The following is a 21,063-nucleotide window of genomic DNA, read 5'->3' as shown; positions in this document are numbered from 1 at the left end:
GTGAGACTTTGCTAGTGTCTTTTCTCTTACATCACTCCCCAGAACCTAATTGAGCATCTGACAAAATTATGCACGATTTTAGTTCTGGGCTAGATTTTGCAGGTAAAACCTTGAATTTGTGATTTAGTTTTACTTAAATGCCCTATAGTTGCTATAGATTATGGTGTCTACTAAATGACTGACTTGACCTTTGAAGCTAAGAAGGTTCATTTTGAAACGATGTCTGACACAAAGATTTAGGCTATTGCAATGCTGTGACATATCATGTGTGCTGAAGAAGTAAAACAATCTGTTTATTTCCAGCACAAAAGGAATGCGTTTGCAAAACTTGTCCATCTTCAACACTTTCATACGTGCTAGATGAAAATGTAGCGGCAGGATACAATTGAGAGTAGACATTCTCAATCGGTCTTAAAATATTTATTAAGCCCTGTATAAATAAAAAATATATTCAGATGCATCAAAGGTTGCTAGAAAAAAAACTATACATGAAATTTTCTCCACATAGAAACTATACAAGCCAAGTTACTGGTCAAAAGTTCAGCCACTCTGCCATATACACACAGTTAGAGGGGGATATCTCACCTCCTTCGTGACAGTCATCAAACACCTAAGAGAAGAGACATAAATAAATGTACACTCCTGGAAGAATCCTGCACTATCAAACCTACATAATACTTACTTTCCCTTTTTCTAGCACTTCCTGCTGGCTATCTGGCTACAGGTGAAGTACTTTGAATAGAATTGGTAAAACACTTAGGATCAGAAATCTGCAGGTCGCCTTTCTTTCTTTCACTCTGCCCAGCCCTAGGTCAAAAACATGCCTTTCTAGTATTTGACGAGTGACTGGGCTCTCCAATGTCCACACTAGCATACCACTTACGGCCAAACTATACAGGGCATATGTGTTTTCTACACGTGTCTCTGAAGCTTTCTCAACTGATAAAGTGGCTGGTGCTTTTAATTCGTGCCTCCGTTTGCTGCAAACTATAAACAACGCTAATGAAGGAAACCGCAACACTAGTGATGTAGTTTGGGTGTTATACACAGTGTACAAAATATTAGGAATACCTTCCTAATATTGTTGCACCCCCCTTTTGCCCTCAGAACAGCCTCAATCTGGTCATTGACTCTACAAGGTGTCAAAAGCATTCCACAGAGAGCCATGTTGATTCCAATGCTTTCCCAGTTGTCAAGATGTCCTTTGGGTGGTGGACCATTCTTGATACACACAGGAAACTGTTGAGCATGAAAAACCTAGCAGTGTTGCAGTTCTTGACACAAACCAGTGCGCCTGGCACCTACTACCATAACCCGTTCAAAGGCTCTTAATATTTTGTCTTGCCCATTTACCCTCTGAATGGCACACATACACAATCCATGTCTCAATTGTCTCAAGGCTTGGAAATCCTTATTTTACCCGTCTCCTCCCTTTCATTGACACTGATTGAAGTGAATTTAACAAGTCACATCAATAAGGGATCATAGCTTTTACCTGGTCAGTCGGTCATGGAAAACGGTGTTCCTAATGTTTTGTACCCTCTGTGTATATATCCCGATTGCAATGTTTAATACCAAGTGATACGCTGGTATGGATATTGAAACGGAGCCACCTGGCTGCTATTGCCTGTGAAGGGGGGCTCACCGGACAGAGGCCACAGGGCGTCTTGACCAGGCCTGTGGGCTGGATGATAGGGTTGACCCCTCTGTACAGCTTCATCTGTCCGTCCACACTGCCCACAGTGCCCTCCTTGGCCGCGATGATGGTCATCTCCACCTTGCCGTCGTAGATGAGCGTGTTCAGAATAGTCTCAATGTCCTCCATAGACAGGTCCACCTGCACAAAGTGCAATATTCAGACTTACAACCTCCATAGGAAATACAGTTGAACTCGGAAGTTTACATACACTTAGGTTGGAGTCATTAAAACTCATTTTTCAACCACCACAAATTTCTTGTTAACAAACGATAGTTTTGGCAAGTCGGTTAGAACATCTACTTTGTGCATGACAAGTAATTTTTCCAACAATTGTTTACAGACAGATTATTTAACTTATAATTCACTGTATCACAATTCCAGTGGGTCAGAAGATTACATACACTAAGTTGACTGTGCCTTTAAACAGTTTGGAAAATTCCAGAAAATGATGTCATGGCTTTAGAAGCTTCTGATAGGCTAATTGACATAATTTGAGTCAATTGGAGGTGTACCTGTGGATGTATTTCAAAGTCTACCTTCAAACTCAGTGCCTCTTTGATTGACATCATGGGAAAATAAAATAAAAATCAGCCAAGACCTTAGAAAAGAAATTGTAGACCTCCACAAGTCTGGTTCATCCTTGGGAGCAATTTACAAATGCCTGAAGGTACCACGTTCTTCTGTACAACAATAGTACGCAAGTATAAACACCATGGGACCACGCAGACGTCATACCGCTCAGGAAGGAGACGCGTTCTGTCTCCTAGAGATGAACGTACTTTGGTGCGAAACGTGCAAATCATTCCCAGAACAACAGCAAAGGACCTTGTGAAGATGCTGGAGGAAACAGGTACAAAAGTATCTATATCCACAGTAAAACAAGAGCTATATCGGCATAACCTGAAAGGCCGCTCAGCAAGAAAGAAGCCACTGCTCCAAAACCGCCATAAAAAAGCCAGACTACAGTTTGCAACTGCACATAGGGACAAAGATTGTACTTTTTGGAGAAATGTCCTCTGGTCTGATGAAACAAAAATGGAACTGTTTGGCCATAATGACCACCCTTATGTTTGGAGGAAAAAGGGGGAGGCTTGCAAGCCGGAGAACACCAACCCAACCGTGAAGCACGGGGGTGGCAGCATCATGTTGTGGGGGTGCTTTACTGCAGGAGGGACTGGTGCACTTCACAAAATAGATGGCATCATGAGTCAGGAAAATTATGTGGTCGCAAATGGGTCTTCCAAATGGACAATGACCCCAAGCATACATCAAAAGTTGTGGCAAAATGGCTTAAGGACAACAAGGTCAAGGTATTGGAGTGACCATCACAAAGCCCTGACCTCAATCCTACAGAAAAGTTGTGGACAGAACTGAAAAAGCGTGTGCGAGCAATGAGGCCTACAAACCTGACTCAGTTACACCAGCTCTGTCAGGAGGAATGGGCCAAAATTCACCCAACTTGTTGTGGGAAGCTTGTGGAAGGCTACCCAAAATGTTTGACCCAAGTTAAACAATTGAAAGGCAATGCTACCAAATACTAATTGAGTGTATGTAAACTTCTGACCCACTGGGAATGTGATGAAAGAAATAAAAGCTGAAATAAATCACTCTACTATTATTCTGACATTTCACATTCTTAAAATTAAATGGTGATCCTAACTGACCCAAGACAAGGAATTTTTACTAGAATTAAATATCAGGAATTGTGAAAAACTGAGTTTAAATGTATTTGGCTAAGGTGTATGTAAACCTCCGACTTCAACTGTACATAGCAACTGTATGCTGACAGTTGTTACATTTGACCCCTCACATTGTACCCTTTTCACCTTATTTGTACAGAGTACCAACCATACTGTAATGAAACAGCAGGGAGCAGGTCTCGAACCCTCAACCTTCTAGTCCAAAGTCCAGCGCCGCAAAAGCATGCTTGAGCGGCAGAATCGATATCCAGGGTCGTTACAATACTTTGTTTGCTCTGATATTTTCTTTTCGCATGGACCTTTCCAGCCCATTACCTGCAACTATGGCAGATTCATAACCAGACCAGTGCAGACAGTACAGCTATGTTTGGTCAATAGTGTGAAAATAGTAATGTGGACAATTATGCCCCAGTCCTCACCAACCAGTGGAGGATTCCACCCTGGTCTTGACAACTTTGGCCGTTATCGGCAAAAACGGTGAAAAAATTGCGGTCAAAACCGAACAAAATGTTGCCAGCAGCTATCTCACCTTGCTGATGCCGAGTTCACAAATATACTTCCACACTTCGTGAGAGGTGGCGAAGGAGCTGTTTCTTTGCACCATGGGGTTCTGCTTGCTGTCCCTCGCCACCTCGGCCTAGAGGGTGACAAACAAACCAACATGACCATATAAATTATGTCCTAATAAACTCTTGGTTACCAGATAGCCAGAAACAACTCTGGCTCCTAGTTATAGGCTATGTCAACCAGCCCTGCATTTAGAATTGGAATAATTTTAGGGTGCATTCCAAAACAAATGCTAGTGCCCCAGAAGCCGTGTAGATTTTCTTTATGGCATAATCTATTAGATTGAAGCATGCTTCACACTGTTCCCAACATTGATGTGCTCATATCAGTTAATTAGTAACTTATTTCCAAACAGTTACACTACAGAACACACCCTTTTAATTTCTGTGACTTGTCCATTGTAAGACATTTGTCCCACTCCCATTCAGTGGACCCTTCACCTTACTCTGAAGGAATTTGAAACACTGCTGATTGAGAACCTCCACAAACTCAGACTCAAAGTCCTGGTCACTGTACCAGGCTCCCCCAGTCACCGAGCGGTCTGGCTGCAGGTTGTATAGCATGTAAACCTTCTTCTTTGACGCCTGGACAAACAACAATAACTCATTATAGGTGAGACCAAACACTTAAGAGTTTGTATAGCATGACTGCTGATGCATTCATATTATTAAGTGGTACTTTTCTTGATTCAACCATATCTGTGGTTTTTAAAACATGTATTTTAGAATATTTTAGTGTTTGGAGCTTGACTCACAGCCACTGATTTCACAGCCTTGATCAGCTTCTTGCTCTCTAGGTTCTTGAGGATCTTGTTGATCTCTGTCAGAGGAAGGTTGCTCTTATATCTATTGTCCCTACTCCAGATCCCTGTGTGAAAGCAAGAGGACAGTTCATGAATATACAAATGGAAAGAACATTTCACAAAGAAATACAATAAAGGAAAATAATGTTGTGGTGGTGGATACTGTGAAGTGTCAAGTGTGAACTGGGTGAGCTGGCCAGGTTTGAATGGACTTGATGGCCCCATCCAAAGACAACACCCATCTCTTACCCCCTATCACTTGAGTAGATCTGAGAGGATTGGATAGATGTAAACAATATGCGGAAAATGTCACCTAGCCTATCAGAGGGAAAGGTGAAGCATTTGCTTATACCTATCCAATTCCGTCTGCTCTACCCAAGTAGGCTACCTAAGGGTGTAGGGGCTAGGGGTTGTCTGGACAGGACGCCTCTGAAATTCCTACCTTTGTTTCCTGCATCCTCAATGACCTGATAGACCAGCTTCTCTTGATTGTCGGAGCCTTTCATTTTGCTTTGGGACATAATAAAACACAGTTAAAGTTCCCAAGCATCCAGAAATAAAAGTCCTTCCTAAAGGCTTCCATAAAAAAAACATTGTTAAATGTTTAACGACCATGCTGACATTTACCTTGCTGTCTGAGCATCCTTCATGCGGTATAGAAGTCCTGAGCTGTTTCGTAGAAGGTCCAACTGACCCTGTGTGCACAAAATTCAACTTGGTTACAACATTCCCATCCTCAGCATTGCGCTGTCAACCAGAACTATTGAGCCAATGTTTGGAAAATTTGATCATTAATGAACACATGGATCTATCATGCATCATGTTCTTTACCCTTATGTTTTTGTTACTGACCAACATGAACATGAGGTCATGACCACATTATCATTCAATGCATATTATGACAGTATCATTTATTGAGGATAATTGACAGTTATCGTCATTGACATTGTGATGTGACAGACGATAGCCTAATCTATTTCAACTTGACTGGCCGTAAAGTGCAGTCAGGCAGCCCTCAGCAGGAAAGCACATTGGTGGACATTCTGAGTAAACTGCCTATATTCCTATTTGCTAATGCACACTCCTTAACTAACCCGTGTCTACCCATTTAAAAAAATATATATATTTTTCCCATCAATAGGAATACAACTTTAGGCTATAGGCGTACATACACTTTCAGTTTTATGCATTCTGGCTTTCATGCAATGGAACAGTGAATTAATCTAACGGAGTTCCCTTTCAGAAAGTTGTTTGAATTGCTTCAAAACATAATGTAGGGGATTCATAATTTGAAAGACAAACAACAGTGGTCTATAGAAAAACTGTCTTTAAAAATCCATAGGGATTTTTAAAGACAGGTTTTCTATAGACCACTGTTGTTTGTGCCTACAGTTGAGCAACGCTTACGAAGAAATAAGTTAACCATGCCAGGCTAGCTTAATCGCTCCATGCGAATTGGCCCAACAGTATATCCTCCTACCAGGCCGATCACAAAAGCTTTAAGACAAGTTAGTTTTAAACGGTGTATAGCCTAAGAAATTGTCCTAAAAAGTTGCCACTTTCAAAAATACACTCATTTAAGTTGTAGGCATGTTCTAAGTGCATAATCACAATGGAACAAAGACTGATATTGCCCAACCCTAATGTACAAATCTACTCAACGTACCCATGACAGTGAGATCACCAACTCCTCTGTTTGTGACCTTGTCAACGCCTTTCTCATTGTCAAGCCAAACATGTTTGGCATGACAATTACATAAGGAGTCGTTAAGAGAGCAGAAACGGACTGGCACCCAGGCTACACCTGTGCCACTTACCAATGACAGTAGTCTGTTGATGGCCATAGCTCTCTGTTGAGCCTCCAAATTAGGCATGTCATTCTGGATCACCTGGTCTGTTATTCCATGAGGGAACTGTTGACAGAGCGCCTTTATCCTTTAAAATATCAGAGTATAATATAACATTACATTAACGTTAGTTAGCAACCTAGCTAGTCAGGACATCAGATTTACGATAAATTAATCTATAAATGTCTTACTGCTTACTCAAATTATGATTGATGTAGCTAGGTAGCTTGTCTAACTAAGTAGATGAAGCTCATTACAGTAGCTAGTTCATATATTACACAGTCGTGGCCAAAAGTTTTGAAAATGACACAAATATACATTTTCAAAGTCTGCTGCCTCAGTTTGTATGATGGCAATTTGCATATACTCCAGAATGTTATGAAGAGTGATCAGATGAATTGCAATTAATTGCAAAGTCTCTCTTTGCCATGCAAATGAACTGAATCCCCCAAAAAACATTTCCACTGCATTTCAGCCCTGCCACAAAAGGACCAGCTGACATCATGTCAGTGATTCTCTCGATAACACAGGTGTGAGTGTTGACGAGGACAAGGCTGGGGATCACTCTGTCATGCTGATTGAGTTCAAATAACAGACTGGAAGCTTCAAAAGGAGGGTGGTGCTTGGAATCATTGTTCTTCCTCTGTCAACCATGTTTACCTTCAAGGAAACACGTGCCGTCATCATTGCTTTGCACAAAAAGGGTTTCACAGGCAAGGATATTGCTGCCAGTAAGATTGCACCTAAATCAACTATTTATCGGATCATCAAGAACTTCAAGGAGAGTGGTTCAATTGTTGTGAAGAAGGCTTCAGGGCGCCCAAGAAAGTCCAAACGCCAGAACCGTCTCCTAAAGTTGATTCAGCTGCGGGATCGGGGCACCACCAGTACCGAGCTTGCTCAGGAATGGCAACCAGAAGGTGTGAGTGCATCTGCACGCACAGTGAGGCGAAGACTTTTGAAGGATGGCCTGGTGTCAAGAAGGGCAGCAAAGAAGCCACTTCTCTCCAGGAAAAACAACAGGGACAAACTGATATTCTGCAAAAGTTACAGGGATTGGACTGCTGAGGACTGGGGTAAAGTCATTTTCTCTGATGCCCTTTCCGATTGTTTGGGGCATCCGTAAAAAAGCTTGTCCGGAGAAGACAAGCTGAACGCTACCATCAGTCCTGTGTCATACCAACAGTAAAGCATCCTGAGACCATTCATGTGTGAGGTTGCTTCTCGGCCAAGGGAGTGGGCTCACTCACAATTTTGCCTAAGAACACAGCCATGAATAAAGAATGGCACCAACACAACCTCCAAGAGTAACTTCTCCCAACCATCTAGGAACAGTTTGGTGATGAACAATGCCTTCTCCAGTATGATGGAGCACCTTGCCGTAAGGAAAGTATTCCAACATATACAGTGGGGAGAACAAGTATTTGAGACACTGCTGATTTTGCAGGTTTTCCTACTTACAAAGCATGTAGAGGTTTGTAATTTTTATCATAGGTACACTTCAACTGTGAGAGACGGAATCTAAAACAAAAATCCAGAAAATAACATTTTATGATTTCTAAGTAATTAATTTGCATTTTATTGCGAACTAAGTGGCTCAGGGAACAAAACATCGATATTTTGGGTCCATGGCCAGGAAACTCCCCAGGCCCATTGAGAACTTGTGGTCAATCCTCAAGAGGTGGGTGGACAAACTCCAAACATTGATTATGCAAGAATGGGCTGCCATCAGTCAGGATGTGGCCCAGAAGTGAATTGACAGCATACCAGGGTGGATTGCAGAGGTCTTGAAAAAGAAGGGTCAACACTGCAAATATTGACTCTTTGCATCAACTTCATGTAATTGTCAATAAAAGCCTTTAACACTTATGAAATGCTTGTAATTATACTCCAGTATTCCATAGTAACATCTGACTAAAATATCTTAAGACACTGAGGCAGCAGACTTTGTGAAAATTAATATTTGTGTCATTCTCAAAACTTTTGGCTACGACTGTACAGTTACGTTAGTTAGCTCACTATACATCAAACTGTCATTGTCAAACTTGTGGGACTCAAGGGTTGAAAACATTGTCTGAATGAATTGAAAGGCCTTCTTTAGCAGATTTGTTTAGTTTTATAAGGCAGATTTAAATGTATCTATGTCCCTTGGTCTATGTCTTGCTAGCTAGCGTTAGTTGGCCAGATGTATCCCATTTGAGCAAGTGAAAATAGACAGCTAGTTAGCTACCTAACTAGACTGCGAGCTAGCCTATGCTAGGGACTTCTTGACAGCGACAAACCTGTTTTCAATGTCTACGGGATCTGTGGATTCTTTCTTTACTTTCTTTACATCCGCCATCGTGGAGAGTTGTGTTAGTAATTAAATATGTAGAAGGGTGAGCCGGTCAAGGATCGATTCAGACAAAGTGGTAAATTGTATGACAAGCGACAGTTTATTCAGAGTGAAGATATCTGGTACAGCGTAATTACGGCTCTTCCGTAAGCTCGGATATGTGGAACAGAAAGTAGGTTGATTCTAGAAGATCGGATCTTTGGATTGGTTCAGGCTGGGGTGTAGTCTGTAGTCTTCCGCCATTGGCTCAGTTGCCTGTCCGTCATCGTAGAATCCTCTTCGGGCACACAATGTTCGGCTAGAAAGGAGATTATGTGTGTGTGCTGGTTTGGCAGTTAGTGTGTAATGTGGGAGCTATCCTGTAGGGGACCCCACAGGCTTTACTGTGAGTTATAGAAATGTAATAGCAGTATGCTGGTCACCTGCATAAGAAATAGCATTTCTTTACAAAACCCTCTCTTCACGTCTCACCAGAGACGTGACACAACCTAACTAGATCCAGACACAAAGAGAAACTTCTCCCAAAGGGACTATGAAATAAGGCACGGTATTAAACAGAAATAGATATATATGTATTACCATCATGTTCTCCATTCAATCCCACTATGTACTAAGTTGGCTACCAGCCACCTAGGAACTTACAACCCTCATTTAACAGAGCGGAGAACAACAGCTCAAAATAAAAGTAAAATGATTGTCCACATAAGCCAACTTTTTCCAGCAGGAAAAAGTTGTGATTCCCTGTCTTCACATCTCAAAAGAGATGTGACTTAAACTAGGCAAGTCAGGCAGAATGGCCCACATGCCCCCTCTTCCCAATTCAGAAGAGGCATGACATAAAATGGAGAAGCTTAATCAATAAAAGCAACTGGATCCCCCTCTTCCTACTCGGGCCTTAGATATAACTCTAGTAGTGAGTGAGCGAAATACATGGAATGCAGCAGCAGCCGCACAACACTAAAATGGCTGCAAAAACTGAAGATGGGTCTCATGCTCCATACCGTTATCTCGCACCTGGCTCCTGTTATCTAACAAAAGACCGTTTGTTCTCGCAACCCCACGCTCTGAATGTGCCCTCCCTTCTGTATTTTTCCAGCATGAGAAAGTTCCATGGCCCTGATACTTTTAACAATGTTTCAAATCAGCTAGGTAGCATAACACATACATACATCCACACAAGGCAACAGCAGATAATATTCAATCATATATATGGTAATGGCTATAATGTAAAATAACCCCAAGGGTGTGAACAAAAATTCAGCAATGAATCATATAACAGTTACAAAGTTTAAACTACCTTCATGTCAAAAGAGAACAACAGCTCACCCGCTAGGGTGTCAATCATTATCCTTTATTTCAGCAGTCATAGCATTTCATGAAAATAATAAAAAGTTTATTATTAATAACAAGTGATATATGCTTTTGTTGTATGCTTTTGTTTCCCCCTTTTGTCACCCACAAGGGTGTCACTTATCAAAAACAGGATAAAACTTTATTGTTATTGACATGTAAGATGTAGGATAAAACTTTGGTCATGGAAAACAGAGTAAAGAATTATTAGAAACCATCTGGTCCTCTCAGCTACTCCTATCCTGTACCAGGTGGGCTCCTTGCCACCCAGGGACTCTAAACCTTCACAACAGGGAGAACAAACATACTGGAAAGAAAACCTATCATAAAAATTTATGACAAGGAACTGTGGTGGTGTAAAATTATTCTACTACCTCACCCACAGCATACCATGTGTCATCCTCAGTCAGTCCCATCCTCCCCTGAAAGCATGCTTCAGTATCGGCATCTCCAACTGGAGCATCAAGCAAAGGCATCATGCCTGAAGCCTTCACCACATCTGTAACAGACTTCTTAAAACACGGTATGATGCAAGCAGCACATCACATCAGTAACAAATAATACAAGAATTAGGGTCAGAAATCCAGTAACCATCATACCAGTGTACTTACCAAGCCAGGCCAAGAGAACAGACTCCTCCACCCCCCCCCCGTGGACCTCATCTTAGCAGATAGTGCATCAAGCCCGCCTTAGATATACTACCATCTGGACTGGTATTATTAGGAATATACGTGCAACATTGTTTACCGAACATCTTGCAGACGTCCCCCTGACTGGCAAGAAGCATATCCAAGGCAAGTCTATTCTGTCTGGAAACCCCAAATGTGGCCTCAAGCTGTTCAGACATACCAGTGAGTGCATCACGGGAGTAATTCACAAAACGCTGTTGATTATAGTAGATATAATGAATCCATGCAGTCTGTCTAGCATCCACTATGGCTAGACCCATAGTAGGTAGTAAGTGCCAGAGTCCATCATTCCTACCCAAGGCCTGAAACTCATGAGGAATCCCCACTGGCACACCCAACAGGTTAGTGTGTATGTCGACTACATCCTCTGTCCATGGAGCACTACATCTATGTCTCCCATGGGATGGAATGTTTTCAGGTCCCCTGGATACAGAATCCAACAGCTGTTCAGCAGCAACATAAACAATGGTCAGGGGAATTATCAAACTGGTCAGACCACACGTACCTTGCCATTCTCCTCTAAGAATGGGTCTCAGCACTCTTTTGGCTCCACACATTCACCACACATCAGCCAGACCACTAGTTTGGTTTAGGCCTGTAACTGGCCAAGTGGAATTAATGGTTATGTTACTACTGCAATCAGCTTCAGGCAATCTCCCATAATCAATGCCATTACCTGTACCCGTGATGCACTCGTAATTGCCCCCATATGCCTCAACACCCCAAGAGGCCCGATGAGGAGGTACTGCAGGAAACACAAGGCTCAAAGAGGAACAGAGGGTTGAATTGGGCTTAACCTGGTAAAAACTTCTCAGAATACACAACCACCCCTCTCCTTCTCCTACAGCAAATGGGTGTGTAGCCAGAACAGGTCTAGCATGACTACAAATAATGCAGTCCTTTCTTCTCAGGGTTTTAGCTGTGTACCTCATATAAGACAGCCACAAATTGTCCCTACCATCAAATCCAGTCTCAGTTCCTAATTGATCAATAGCCGAATAGTCTCTAACATTAATTACCTGAATGGTATTTTTAACACAGTGGTGGTAGAGGAGTGTGTCCGGTTACCTCTGGTCTTGGCAGTACCTTAATAGAAAACACACCCATCATGTCTGTCCTCGTCCTTTGTAGTCCGAGGGTGTGAGTGCCTGCATCAGAGAGCTTAATAGTTTTGATGGTTAGTAGGATTTCATCACCTTTACAAAGTTCAACAGTGCTCCCAGGTTTCCCCATATCATGGAAAACCTATCCACCTTTGTGGGATCCCCCATGCTATAAGGATACCCTCTTCTCCAATCCTAGAACTGTCCGAAGTCGGTTATCATTTAATCTCTACTCTAACTTCCTGTCTACCCAGATCTAGGGATCTCTTATGCTTATTTTGGAACAAAATACACATCACTTAGCCAGAGCCAGACACATCCTCACTTCTATGAACAAAAACAGGGGTGATAGGACAGGGAGGGTTACTTCATTCGAGAGATGGCCCCCGGAATTCTGTTAATTCCAGTTCTTCTCCCGAACTCTGTTTATTGTCTGACAGTGAAAAAGTGTCTTACCCTCCCGCCGTGCGATATGAATCTGGGTAGCTCTTTCAGCTAGCTTTCACCAGGGGTCTTCTATGGTCCCCAAGCCTCTGGGACTGGATTGAGTGACTTCACCTGTAGTTCACCTGTAATGCATAACATCCTGGACATAGGCTTGGTTAACAAACAATTTCTCATATGTTTTATCTGATTATATCTTTAACTTCTATGCCCATTTGTTAGCTACATTTTTTAAATTATTAGTTTCTTATCCAATAGGCCCCATCCTATCCTAGACCACAATTTACCCATCCCCCTTTTGATACCTGACTCTGCCCAGGTGTCAACCTTACCTACTCTAAATAATGACTTAGGTAAGATTAGTATATTATCCTTATGTCTGACATCATCATGAAGGAGCCCCTTTTAGTTTTCCACATGTCCAATTCTCCCTTGGGCGTCAATCCAGTACCAATTCCCTGTCAAGTTTCTTATCTACTTAAGAATTATCTGCGCTACTTATATATTTTCTTAAATATATATTTACCAATTTAAACCTTTTCTCTCATATCTCTCAAATACCACTAAGCTTCTAACTGTTTGACTTTATCTAAAATCATTGATTTTAGAAAAAACATGTCTATGAGTGTCAATCTCTAAAGTCCTTACATTTCCTTAATCAACCTAACAATAATCCTAAATCATCACAGATGTCCTATATACCTGTTAAATTTAATACTATTTAAAAAAAACTCCTAATAGTCAAAAAAATTCAAAACAAATGCTTATCATATCAAAATCCTTCCTTCAGGGACCCTCAGTATTCTATCTGACAATAACATGAATTTAATATATGTTGCAAAGTGCAGAATTCCTTATCTACAGTAATTTATCACCCCTAAGAACTGAAACTTATTTTTCTATGTAATTCCCTGCCCTATTGGCTTAATATATCTCCTATCCCAACCTCAATGTATCTTATCTTCCCCTATTTATTCTCAATGATAAATAGGATTCTTTTTTCTCTGTTAATAGCCCATTCAAAAACTTCACAGCTAATGTTGTAAAACAGAATCCTGAACCACTTTCTCATTTGCAGTTCAAACAATAATTCTAACCTCCTAACCTAAACTCCTTTATAATGAATTTACCTTAAAACTAGTAACTCAATATGACCACATTCATTATACCAATGACTCTCCCCTAAGGCTGATCAGACCTTAGAAGACAGTCATGATAGGGTCAATAAGTCAACCCACCCATTTATAGTCAAGTTCTATACTACACTAGACATATTAAAGAACCCTTTATCCTTAAAATCTAAATTCACTTGTGTAATTTAAAACTCATAAAACAAAAACTCATAAAGTTCCATATTTGAGCGTGCCTCTTTAAAATACCTTTGCACCAAAACAAATAGTCCTAACAAATGTTTTATGTGTATATATTTGCAAACCTTAATGATTAATCAAAACTTCCAGGCCTTTCCAATTTGGTCGTTTATGGCCTCATTCTCCCCAAGATTATAATCCCTGATATTTAATAAAAATAACGTATTTCCCTTGGCTCCTTCAACTCACATTTACATCTCAATAAAACAAAACACCATCTGCGTGTTCCTCAAGGAAAAACAACTTGCCCCTGTTACGTATGTCTACGTATCAAGGGAAATGCTCAAATAACCAAATTCAACCTAGCTAGTTTACCAAAACATATACAATTATGTTTTACTATAGAGGTTGCTTTTCACCATTAACTAGTTGCTCCTACCCTCTACTTTTTTGAACATTTTGTTAAAAATCGCGCAACATTTCAGCGCCCTGCTACTCATGCCAGGAATATAGTACGTTCATATGGTTAGAATGTGTGGATAGGAAACCCTCGGACGTTTTTAAAACTGGTTAAATCACGACTGTGGCTATAACATAACGTGCGTTACATCGGAAAGCGCAGGAAAACCTGATCACAGAAAATGGAAATAAATATCCTTGCGCCACTTCCAGCAATTGTTAACAAGTGAGCCGAATTAGATAAGACCGAGCATTCAACTCCCACAGCATCCCCATGTTGTCTAAAGTCTTGTGAATTGAATCATCTTTGATTCTTAGTTGAACCGAAACAGGGGCACCACTTACCTCCAGTCTCCGCCCAGATCATTCCGGAAGAGCTCTCTCGTGAAATTTTTTCCAAGACGACAGCTAATGATTTTTACATCGCCTACGGATGATTTTTATCGCTTATTAACGTTTACTAATACCTAAAGTAGTATTACAAACGTATTTCGAAGTGTTTTGTGAAAGTTTATCGTCTACTTTTTGAATTTAAAAAAATGACGTTACGTTGTGAAATCGCTGTTTTTTTCGTTTATCACACAGTCTACATATAACGATATCTTGGCTTTATATGGCCCGATTTAATCGAAATAAAGACCCAATAGTGTTTATGGGACATCTAGGAGTGCCAACAAAGAAGATGGTGAAAGGTAATGACTGTTTTCTATTTTATTGTGCGGTTTGTGTAACGCCGAAATGCTAATTATTTTGTTTACGTCCCCTGCTGTGCTTTTGTGTTGTAGTGTATTGGTGCATGCTATCAGATAATAGCTTCTCATGCTGTCGCCGAAAAGCATTTTAAAAATCTGACTTGTTGCCTGGATTCACAACGAGTGTAGCTTTAATTTGATACCCTGCATGTGTATTTTAATGAACTTTTGAGTTTTAACTAATACTATTAGCATTTAGCGTAGCGCATTTGCATTTCCAGAGCTCTAGTTGGGACGCAAGCGTCCCAAGTAGAAGCAAGAGGTTAATACCCTGACACTGTTCCACATAATGGAAACAGTGCTCAAATTCACTGGTGTTATTTAAACGATCAAACCAAGAATCAATAACCATCAGAATCCATTATCACGATGTTTTATGATTCAGACATTCAATCTATCTTTCTCATGGCCTAATTACAGTCCAAATAAACGCCACAAATCAATGATACCCACCTAGCGAATCAGCTGCTAGTTTTTAGCATCTTTCCTGACGATTTACATACTCCTTTTAAAAATGTATTTCGAAATGTTTATCAACTTCTGAAAAGTGACTCAACAATAATGCACGCATTTCCTTCTAAAAGACACTAACCATTTTCTCCGTTACCCCCAGTCAAGACATCATTTCCGTGGCGACGGAAACCTCGCGAGTGATGTCATCAACAAGCGCTCAATCTTGACTCATATCGCAACGATTTTCAACTCATTGTAAATAATGGTTGGCTGTCTGCAACAACAGTATTTCGGGTTCGATAAACCAAACCTAATTTATCACATCTGTTGAATCCTGAATTAGAGTTTACAACATCAATCAACATCTCTTAATTTGGCTAATCTTACAAAAACATTTCGATGGACACAAATCTATCGTAATTGTTCCCCGTTATTATTCAGAATTAATTTGATTTAAGTTACTGTCTCGTCTTTAATTTAGCATTTTAATTACGACTCTATTCCCAATGTATTATTCCCAACAAATCATTTAGTGAACAGACATCGTCTTGCATCAAAATCTCCGTTCTTATATTAAGTTGAATGAATTAGTCTTTCAATTTGAACCAAACAAACTATTTAAAACGTTCAGTTTATATCTTATACCAATACTAGTGACTATAACTTTCTCTGCAAAACAATTAGTTTAATTACAACCAAAAACTCAGACATATATAACTATTTTTTACACCTCAGCTGGGAACCGAACCCTGGACTGCAGGTTGTGAGACTGTTACACTCACCACTATACCACCAATGCTATGGAACTGAGATTCTCCGCAAATAGACCCAATTTACAGTTATCTGTATTTGTTACTCCGGCATCTGAACAACAGAAAATAGCACTAATTTAAACGCCCAAAGTTTTCCCTCAATTAGGATTCTCATTAATCTCGCTCCCTTCGTATCTGACCCTTCTTTTTCTTTACCCAATTGTCACCTCTTACCTCTTCTTTCTTAAATACGTGATTTTTGTTCTTTTCTGCCTCTTTATCTCTAGCTTCCTGCAGCGTCTCTCTTAACCCACATTCCATTGTTTTCAGCTGGACCCCGGTTGGCGGTCCCCCTCCTAAATAACCTTCTTGTGTCCATTTTAGCTTTAATCCCTCCCAAACTTTCTTCATGTGCTTCCATTGTTCCTTTCCCCCTGATCTATATTCTATTTTTTGTTCTAGGAACTCATTAAACCTCAGCTTTGGAGTATTGGGGGTCGCCATTGTGAATTTGCTTTAATCGTAATTTAATTTAATTCAATCGGAATTTAATCGTAGTTTTAATGGGAATTCTCTCCGGCTATCTGAATATAGTTAGCATATACTTCGCCCGACGTTGATTAATACCCACGATGTATTCGAAGAGACACTGCTGCTCGTGCTCTGTCTTATCTCTGAGCTTCTCCTTAGTATGTTTTAGTTCGAGAAAAAACGAATGGGTTGGTATAGCATTTGTGGAGCGCACAACCAAGGGATCTATTCGACTATTTAGTCTCAATATTTAAATATTATATTCAGATATTATTTCAATTATACATCAGTCATTTTGTTCCTGATTATACATTTAACACAGAAGTCATAGGTACATACAACATAGAAGTTTCGGATTTATCCAATAACCCTTATTATAATTCTATCTCTCTCTCTCTCTATCTAACCACCAACAATCTTAATGGAAACAATTACAACCACATTGCATTTTAATATAAACAGTTACAAATAGACAAAACAAGACAAAACAACACGTTATATCTCTGACCCCTGAAAGCCGACCCCTATCAGTGAATCTCTATCAGACTAGCCTCGACCGGGTCACGGGACAAAATTACAATTTCTCCCCTCGGCGCCAGGTTTAATGAATAGTAGTTAACTATCCCCTTACTGATCTCTATTCCTGACCCCTATCGAGCTGACCCCTATCAGAATTATTACACATGTCCGACCCCTATCAGTGAACCTCTATCAGACTAGCCTCGACCGGGTCACGGGACAAAATTACAATTTCTCCCCTCGGCGCCAGGTTTAACCTGTTAAGACTCTAGCGGCAGTATTTCATTTTTGGATAAAAAGACGTGCCCGTTTTAAGCGCAATATTTTGTCACGAAAAGATGCTCGAATATGCTTGGAATTGATAGTTTTGGAAAGAAGACAGTCTTACGTTTCCAGAAATGCAAAGATTTTCACTGTGAGTCCCTTAGAACAAATGCTTCGGGCAAAACCAAGATGTATGACCGACCAGGAAATGCACAGGATTTCTGAGGCTACGTTTTCCATGATCGCCTTATATGGCTGTGAATGCGACAGGAATGAACGGACTCTTTCTCTTGTTTCCCCAAGGTCTTTGCAGCATTGTGACGTATTTGTAGGCATATCATTGGAAGATTGACCATAAGAGACTACAATTGCCAAGTGTCCCCCTTGGTGTCTGTGTGGCAATTGGTGCGCAAAAGTCAGGTCCCGGTATTTTTCCATTCAAATCTCAGAACAAACCAGGCTACAAGGACGGTGCTTTCAATGGAGAGAAATATGACAAACCACCTTCAGGATTGATTCAAACAACGTTTTCCATGTTTCAGTCGATATTATGGAGTTAATTCGGAAAAAGTTCGACATGTAGGTGACTGAATTTTCGGTTAGTTTCGGTAGCCAAATGCATAGTAACAAAAGGGAACGATGTGTCCTACACAAGAATCTTTCAGGAAAAACTGGACATCTGCTATGTAACTGAGAGTCTCCTCATTGAAACATCTGAAGTTCTTCAAAGGTAAATTATTTTATTTGATTCCTTGGCTGGTTTTTGTGAATATGTTGCGTGCTAAATGCTAACGCTAATGCTAAGCTAGCTATCACCACTCTTACACAAATTAGTGATTTTCTCTGGTTCTAAAGCATATTTTGAAAATCTGAGACGACAGGATTGTTAAGAAAAGGATAAGCTTGAGAACAGGCATATTTATTTCATTTCATTTGCGATTTTTAGAAATCGCTAACGTTGCGTTATGGTAATGAGCTTGAGGCTGTAGTTACGCTACCGCATACGGGTTTGGGCGGACTATGAGGTTAATGAATAGTAGTTAACTATCCCCTTACTGATCTCTATTCCTGACCCCTATCGGAACTATCCAGGCCTTAAAGTGATCTCTCATCAATTGAAAGCTATCAGACTGTGCTGACCGGGTCGCGGGACAAAATTACAATTTATCCCCTCGGCGCCAGATTTAATGAATAGTAATTAACTATCCCCTTACTGATATCTCATCAATGATTTATATCACTCCGGCCGTCGCCGGATTGTTACCACATATGTTCACTTCACTGTCTTTGACTCGTCAGCAAATTATAAATTATTATTATAAATTTACACAAGAATTCATACTTACTCGGAAATACTGATCAAAATTTAGACAGACTATACGACAATATGCAAAGTTTGATTTAACAGGTTTTGCTTACCTTATTTATGGTGCACCTTTAGATCAGTTTCCCGAGTTGAGCAGAATTGTTTGCCCCCCCCCGAAAAGTCTTCACCCGTCCTTCTTGAATCGTCCTTCCACCAACTCACCCCCTCTCTCACACCCAATCAGCTCACTTCGACTGGACCGTTAGTTAACTATCCTCTGCTTACCAAGTTCTGTTAGTAATTAAATATGTAGAAGGGTGAGCCGGTCAAGGATCGATTCAGACAAAGTGGTAAATTGTATGACAAGCGACAGTTTATTCAGAGTGAAGATATCTGGTACAGCGTAATTACGGCTCTTCCGTTAGCTCGCACAGAACAGCAGGAAAAGAGACCGTTAACAATCTACACAATCCTTATATGTGGAACAGAAAGTAGGTTGATTCTAGAAGATCGGATCTTTGGATTGGTTCAGGCTGGGGTGTAGTCTGTAGTCTTCCGCCATTGGCTCAGTTGCCTGTCCGTCATCGTAGAATCCTCTTCGGGCACACAATGTTCGGCTAGAAAGGAGATTATGTGTGTGCGCTGGTTTGGCAGTTAGTGTGTAATGTGGGAGCTATCCTGTAGGGGACCCCACAGGCTTTACTGTGAGTTATAGAAATGTAATAGCAGTATGCTGGTCACCTGCATAAGAAATAGCATTTCTTTACAGTTGTACAATATTATATAGGTAACGTTAGCTAGCTAGCAATGCAATTCATCAACAATTGAACATGTGACTCTGAGTCCAAATCGCATTTGGGTGGCTATATAGAAGCCCTGAAATTGCCTTTTAAAAACGTAGAAAATACCTTTCACTGTAGTAGTTCAATTAATTTATAATTTGATTTCTTTCTAAAGCTTATTGTCATCAGTATCTTAGTATTTAGTGAGGGATTTGGTTCATTTTGTAACAATAACACATATTCTTTGATAATGGTTTATTATAAGGAAAAACATGCATAGAACGCAGTGGATTACATTTCTATGGCGCGGACATTCAACGTTTTCCAGGTATTTCAGGAATAGCAAGATGATAGCTAATATAATAAAAGTTGAGAATAAACAATGAAAAAGTCGTAAATCCTGCCATTGGCTGTGGTGGTTGCTAAGGAGTAACGTTATGTTTCTCCGTTGCTGCATCGCATCTGTTTTGTAACATCAGCGGAAACTGTTCAAAGCAGTTATATCAGGGTTTTTAAAAAACAATTTATCCGTCTTAAACACAGCGAAGAGCCTGGATCTCAACCCCATTGAGCACGTCTGGGGCCTGTTGGATCGGAGGGTGGGGAACTTGCAGGTGCCTTGGTGGAAGAGTGGGGTAACATCTCACAGCAAGAACTGGCAAATCTGGTGTAGTCCATGAGGAGGAGATGCACTGCAGTACTTAATGCAGCTGGTGGCCACATTCGATACTGACTGTTACTTTTGATTTTGACCCCCCCTTTGTTCAGGGACACATTATTCCATTTCTGTTAGTCACGTCTGTGGAACTTGTTCAGTTTATGTCTCAGTTGTTGAATCTTATGTTCATACAAATATTTACACATTAAGTTTGCTGAAAATAAACGCAGTTGACAGTGAGAGGACGTTTATTTTTTTGCTGAGTTTATATTTAACCAAGTTCAATTGGGTAAACGCACTTCTCAATTCAGTCACATTAGTTTGTGAAAGATAAGATATTTATGATAGCCTAGCGGTTAGAGCATTGGGCCAGTAACCAAAAGGTTGCTGCCTGGTTTGAATATCCGAGCCGACAAGATGAAAAATCTGCCGATGTGCCCTTGAGCAAGGTACTTAATCCTAATTTACTCCAGGGGCGCCGTAGTACTATGGCTGACCCTATAAAACAACATATTTCACTGCACCTATCCGGTTTATGAAACAATAAAACATATATACTATATACTTTAGTTATTGTATAATATAATACAGACAGCCAGCTTAATGTAACTACACTCCAAATATTTTATAGTTGAATATCACACTTACATTCTGAGAAGTACAGTGCCTTGCGAAAGTATTCGGCCCCCTTGAACTTTGCGACCTTTTGCCACATTTCAGGCTTCAAACATACAGATATAA

The 21,063-nt window shown here is 40.4% G+C and overlaps 1 protein-coding gene across 1 annotated transcript; it reads right to left on the bottom strand.

Annotated features, from left to right (window-relative positions):
* Positions 1–532: 532 nt before the first annotated feature.
* On the bottom strand, positions 533–8,956 carry LOC115103933 (DNA-directed RNA polymerase III subunit RPC6-like). The gene is made up of 9 exons (XM_065006765.1): positions 8,898–8,956; positions 6,586–6,703; positions 5,396–5,463; positions 5,211–5,278; positions 4,721–4,833; positions 4,407–4,550; positions 3,929–4,036; positions 1,646–1,837; positions 533–610 (listed from the first exon to the last, which is right to left on the bottom strand). The coding sequence occupies exons 1-9, from the start codon at positions 8,954–8,956 to the stop codon at positions 533–535; spliced, it is 948 nt and encodes a 315-aa protein (XP_064862837.1).
* Between the last annotated feature and the right edge of the window lie 12,107 nt (positions 8,957–21,063).

The sequence above is a fragment of the Oncorhynchus nerka genome, linkage group LG21 (assembly GCF_034236695.1).
Source record: "Oncorhynchus nerka isolate Pitt River linkage group LG21, Oner_Uvic_2.0, whole genome shotgun sequence".
NCBI lineage: Eukaryota > Metazoa > Chordata > Actinopteri > Salmoniformes > Salmonidae > Oncorhynchus > Oncorhynchus nerka.
Note: the sequence above shows the minus strand (reverse complement) of the source record. Positions and strands in the feature narration are given on the sequence as shown.

What these genes read in the sequence shown, in the direction of transcription:
- LOC115103933 (XM_065006765.1), bottom strand. Translation starts at nt 8,956, where the DNA reads ATGGCGGATGTAAAGAAAGTAAAGAAAGAATCCACAGATCCCGTAGAC. An exon ending in TGAGGATGCAGGAAACAAAG is followed by an intron (nt 4,834 to 5,210) that starts GTAGGAATTTCA and finishes GCTTTCACACAG; the next exon opens with GGATCTGGAGTAGGGACAAT. An exon ending in AGGCTGTGAAATCAGTGGCT is followed by an intron (nt 4,551 to 4,720) that starts GTGAGTCAAGCT and finishes TTGTTTGTCCAG; the next exon opens with GCGTCAAAGAAGAAGGTTTA.